This window comes from Pteropus alecto, unplaced genomic scaffold (genome assembly GCF_000325575.1).
Source record: "Pteropus alecto unplaced genomic scaffold, ASM32557v1 scaffold145, whole genome shotgun sequence".
In the NCBI taxonomy this organism is placed as follows: Eukaryota; Metazoa; Chordata; class Mammalia; order Chiroptera; family Pteropodidae; genus Pteropus; species Pteropus alecto.
This window is the reverse complement of record NW_006436285.1, coordinates 507,027-512,224: the sequence shown is the minus strand read 5'-3', so window position 1 is coordinate 512,224 and position 5,198 is coordinate 507,027. Positions and strand designations below refer to the sequence as shown.

The 5,198-nt window shown below is 35.5% G+C and overlaps 1 protein-coding gene across 1 annotated transcript in view; it reads left to right on the top strand.

Annotated features, from left to right (window-relative positions):
• LOC102892432 (fibrous sheath-interacting protein 2) overlaps positions 1–5,198 on the top strand; it is a 95,201-nt gene that overhangs the window by 73,621 nt on the left and 16,382 nt on the right. The window contains exons 13-14 of the mRNA XM_025047237.1: positions 2,549–3,043; positions 4,073–4,173. Of these exons, the coding sequence (XP_024903005.1) occupies positions 2,549–3,043; positions 4,073–4,173 (596 nt within the window). The remainder of the gene's footprint in view (positions 1–2,548; positions 3,044–4,072; positions 4,174–5,198) is intronic.

Sequence of the window (5,198 nt, the reverse complement as noted above, 5' to 3'; positions counted from 1 at the left end):
ATTTTCTCTTGCCCAGCCCAGTAGAATTGGACACTCTGATTCTTTGAACACAATTCTCTGTTTTCCTAGGACTTACTCAATCAGTGGCAGTGTGGCTCAGTGTAAAGGTGGCAGACTAGTTTCCATTAGCCAGTCAGTCTGAACTGTCATTTCTTATAGAATGGAAATACCCTTAACAGCAAACAAGACTGATTGGAATTGTAGTTCTCATTTGGCAACTCAGAAGAAATACAATTTTTACAGTCTCCACAGTTCTTTTTCATGGATACATACATTATCATAGTATTATATGAGTCCAAAAGAGTCAATTAGAATCTCAGCTAAACCAGGCTCTATTAGAGACTGAAATCCTCAAACTTAAGGTTCTACAGTAGCAGTTTTTATTTAGCAACCTTCATCGACAGATAACAGACTGCAAGCTCTTTAGAGTTCATTCGTTTTTTATTTCACTTTCATTACACAACACTTTCTCAGTTACCCATACTTTTACATTCTCAGGACATACCCAGTTTCTTTCCTCTTCTACCCTTGTCCTAAACTTGGTTGTCTCCATGCTGCTATTTTTATAAACTAGTTTCTGTGCAGTCGTCTTATATTTGGACTCTAAATGTACTTAAATGGGGACTCAAAACACCAAAAAACTGTCATTGGTACAATGCAATTATTGAAAAAGTAGTTCTGATTACTGATCTAAGGACATGAAGGCATAGGGATGGTCTTGCCAGGAGATGGAGTGACACTGATCCAGCCCCATGTTCTCATTTAATACCAAATTCTCTTGGTATAAATAAGCCTCTTGCACTGATGGTATGAACTCATACTAGGGATGTAGCCTGTGGCTTACAAACCAAGAAAAGTTCTATAGAACCAACCTACCTAGAGTATAAGCCTAGAAACATGTTTTCCTTATTATTATTTTCTAACCCATTGAACCAAATCTCTGAGTTGGTGAATACATTGAGGGGTACTTTTTGTTGTCTCAAATACTGAGACTGTCATATACAGTGATGGAATTTCCTTGGTCCTTAGTTTCTTGGACCAGATGTAGGTCCTTTCCAGTTCTAAAATATCCTTTTCTCTCTGGGTTCTCAAAAATACATAAGTGTTTACTTAGCAGTCTTCATTTATATATAAGTAATTCATTGGGGTAAGACCTATGTATGTAAGTTGTAGAACATTACCCCCAAGTCATTACCTCTTAATCATCTGCAGAAATATCTATCAGTTCTTCTTAGTTACCTGTTTTCTTCTCTCTTACCTTTTATCAGTACTTTGACTATCTCTCTATAGCCCAGATGAAGTTGAAAGAGAAGAGCTAATTCAAAACAACTATATCTGCAAATCTTAAGGGGAGTAAACGCTGTCTTAAGGAACGTAGACAGACAGAGATAACTCAGCTAAGACAGATGCTTTGAGGATCTCTGGTGCCATCCATCCCAAGCATTGTGATGGGGGTTGCAGAAAGGACAGTAAATTAGTTTAGAGAACCCAGACAACTCCCCGGCTATTCCTCAGTCAGGAATCCATAACCAGAGCTTCATCTAGTATTTCAAAATACCAGAACTTTCCAACACACCAGACCAGTGCCTATTAAATGCTCATACATTGACATATTCCAAAGACATATAGAATGACTTTTGAATTTTTTAACCATTGTTTCCTTCCACCGGCACAGATAATCAAAATCACAATGTTTCCATTTCCTAAAGAAGTTCTTCCATTTTGTTTTGCATAAAAGATACTACTTTAAAGCAGCATTTATCTGAAAATCTAGTTTGCCCTATTACAAAGAGATCTAAGATTGATAACTCAAATTAATTTAAAGGTTCTTTGGCATCATCAAAGTCTACAAGAATGGGGAAAGTCATTTATGTAATTATAACTGTCTTTTCCTTGATCTATTTTCAACATTGCAAAATGTAAATGACATTTGACTAGAGAGGTAAGGAGGAATGAAGATTTACTCTTTGAAGCTCCCTTTAGAAAATATGTTCAAAGGGTTAGGGCATAGAGGGGTAAGCAGTGAACATTCAAAGTCCTACACAATTTTTGGCTAATATTCATCATTTTTTTTAAATCCAGGTCAGCAATACCTTCTTTTTCATGAAAATATCTGTATTTAGATTGCTCTATAACTAGTTCCCTCCTAAGAAGTTTAGAAAAACATGTTATCACATCTAAATCTGTTACTAAACTTTCAAGATAAATGATGAAAACAAAATGTAAGTAAAGTATTTGTACATTTTGCATATCTTGGCAAGTAAAAAGTTAAATTTGAAGCAAAAGAAAGAACCTTAGTTAGGTTCTCTTCTTTGAACAGGAGTGATATTATTCTTGAATGCAAAAAATTATAGAAATGAGCAAATATTACTTATGATTTTTATTTCTTCTTTTAAAAATGTCACTAATATATAAGTAAATGTCATTTGAAAGATAATTATACTAAGTTGAAACTAGAAACCATATGAAAATTGCATTACTACAATAGAACCACAGGAAAAATAAGTGAGGCAATTGTTTTTGATATTTATTGTCTCTTCAATTCCAGATTGCTAGTAGGAATTCATTTCAGAATTTAATAAAGCCTGACATCAGCAAAGTGGAGCTTTTAAAAGATGTCCAAAGCAAAAAAGATCTTATCATTCGGTTGGTAACTCATGACATTGATCAAGAAATTTTAGAAAATGAAGAGAGCTTATCTTCTGATGAAGATGAAGTTGTTTTACAAGAGGTTGTAAAAGAAGAATTTCCAGAAGACCCATTTGAAGATCAAGTAAAAGAAGATGTGAAGTCCATTGCAAACACAGTGGCTTTTCCCAAGCCACAGAAGAGTAAGAGCAATCTGAAAAAAATTTTGTCACTAGAAAAATGTTATAATCCCAGATACAGTGTAATTACAACAAATATTGAAACATCACCAACTCAATGGACAGAATCTAAAGAGACACAAATGGGAAGAATTGTTCCTAAGGCTAATGTGACTACTTCAAAATCCTTGACTGATGCAGACTCTTCCTTTTGGGAAAAGAAGACACAACTAAGTGTAAGTGAGAAATGTGACTATCAATGGGTTTCTACAGAAAAGTTAGAGTTTTACAAACTTAGTCCAAGTAATGTAGATTGGGTAGGGATAAAGGGTATAAACTGGATCCAGGCAGTCGCTTCCAATTCAGATGATATTTACAACACAGGGAAATGATTAACAGATGAAGCCAGGAGACTCAACCGAAGAAAAACAGATCATGGAAAGATTCCTGGGTTAGTTAGAAGGACAAGGAGAACAGAAAATGGAAACCAGTTAGAAGAAATACATGCTCATTATTTTAAATGATAGATTTCATCCTTTTTTTTTTTTCCTATATTCTGACCTGTAAATACTTATTGGAAGTTTCGTGTACAGAAACTCTATGCCAGTGAGCAAGGCCGGAAGATAGGCTGGAGGGGAATAAACTGATTCACACAAATTCAGTCTATCTGGGTTTGAATTCTATCTTTGCCCTTTAGTAGCTATATGACTTTTGGACAAGTTCTTAACCAACTTTTTTTTTCTTAAAAATTACTTACCCAACTTATATAAGCATAGTAAATTAGTCAAAATGTATTGAATATTTCTCCTGCAATTAGCTCATAAACTTTTACACATAGATCCTGTCCCCCGATTCAGTATCCTTCCAGTGATGCTCTGGGCCTCATTGACATCTTGGGTTGGCCCTACCAAAAAAATCGTACCATATCATGTGTTTGGAAGATATATGATTTAGGATTTCTTTGTGAGACAATTTCCTGGATTATTCATTTGCAGTGATTTCCAGGTCAGAAGTGGCAATGAACCAGAGAAAACAGAGATGCAACTCTGACCAGTTTAGGAGCTAACCAGGGTCAATAGTCTTAACTCAAACTCTGATCTATTTATTGGGATCTATTTATTGGGAAGCCATGTGAGATTTCATAACTAAATATGGTACCTGGTCAGAAATGCTGGCTACATAGATAACTAAGGAAATGTTATAGTATATTTTATTTGATTTATTGCCAACTCTCTTTGTATAATACTTGACTTGGACTTTTCCAGAGAGAAGAAATGAAATTTAGTACTGAATCAACACATAACTTCATACATAGAATTATGAGTACATCATCATACAATGAAGAGGATCTGCCTTCATTTTCTAGGTACAGTCAGTTAAAGCAATATGAGCTAGTAAAGAAAATAGAAATCTGAAATGAAAATTATGTTGATGTAAAGGATGGGCCCCTTAAGCAAACCTCTGAGGAAGCCAGTGTTTAGCCCTTCAACCTCCCCTCCTTCCCCTAGCTCCCATCTGTGGTTACTGTCTGGGCCTCCCCTTCCAATCTTCTCTCTCATTCCTATGTATCTGGTCTCTACTTCCTTTTCTCCATTCTTGGACCTGCTTTTTAGTATAGTAATCTAGTTAGTATAGTTAGATTAAGTCTTTAAGTGTTAGGTTCTTGAACCTGGGAGGCAGGCCCAGGGTCAACAATAGTCCCTGCACTAATGGCCCACATAAAGGGGTTCCTACTTAGTTCCTTTATGTACCTAAGTGCTCAACAGTGTGGCACTGTCAGAGGAATCCCAAGAATGGAGGTGGTGATATAAGTTGGAAGATTCAGGGAAAAATTCTCAAAGCAGTGGAGTTTGTGTTGAGCCTTAAATGATAGATAAGATTTAGATAAGACCATTCAAGTTGGGAAGATTGTAAGAAAAAGGCTGGACTATACAGTATTTGTAGGGGACATGGAGGAACAAAGTACACTGTAGAGTTGAAATCTGATTAACACTTTTTCTAGAATAGCCAAAACATGTTTTAGATTGTTCTTATGTTTATAATAACATTCATAAACTGGGAAGGATAGCACTTTGTATTATGGGAGAAATAGGGTATAAGAAGAAAAATCTACCTGGTTGTAACTATGTTCTATTCCACCTGGCACTATGAAATTAAGGTTTCTTTTTGACCTGATGCCAGTTTAGGGTTAGGGTTAGGGTTAGGGCCAACCATTGACCTTATCTCCCCTCATGATTATTTTAACATACATCATTAGTAATGCAGGAAACTCTCAATTATTTGTATCATTGGATAAGGGGACACATATTAAAGTCAATGTGGCAATTACTTTCATTTAATTTGAAAACTCAGGCATACCATTATTCCAGGTTTGCTTCTATATGAATAATG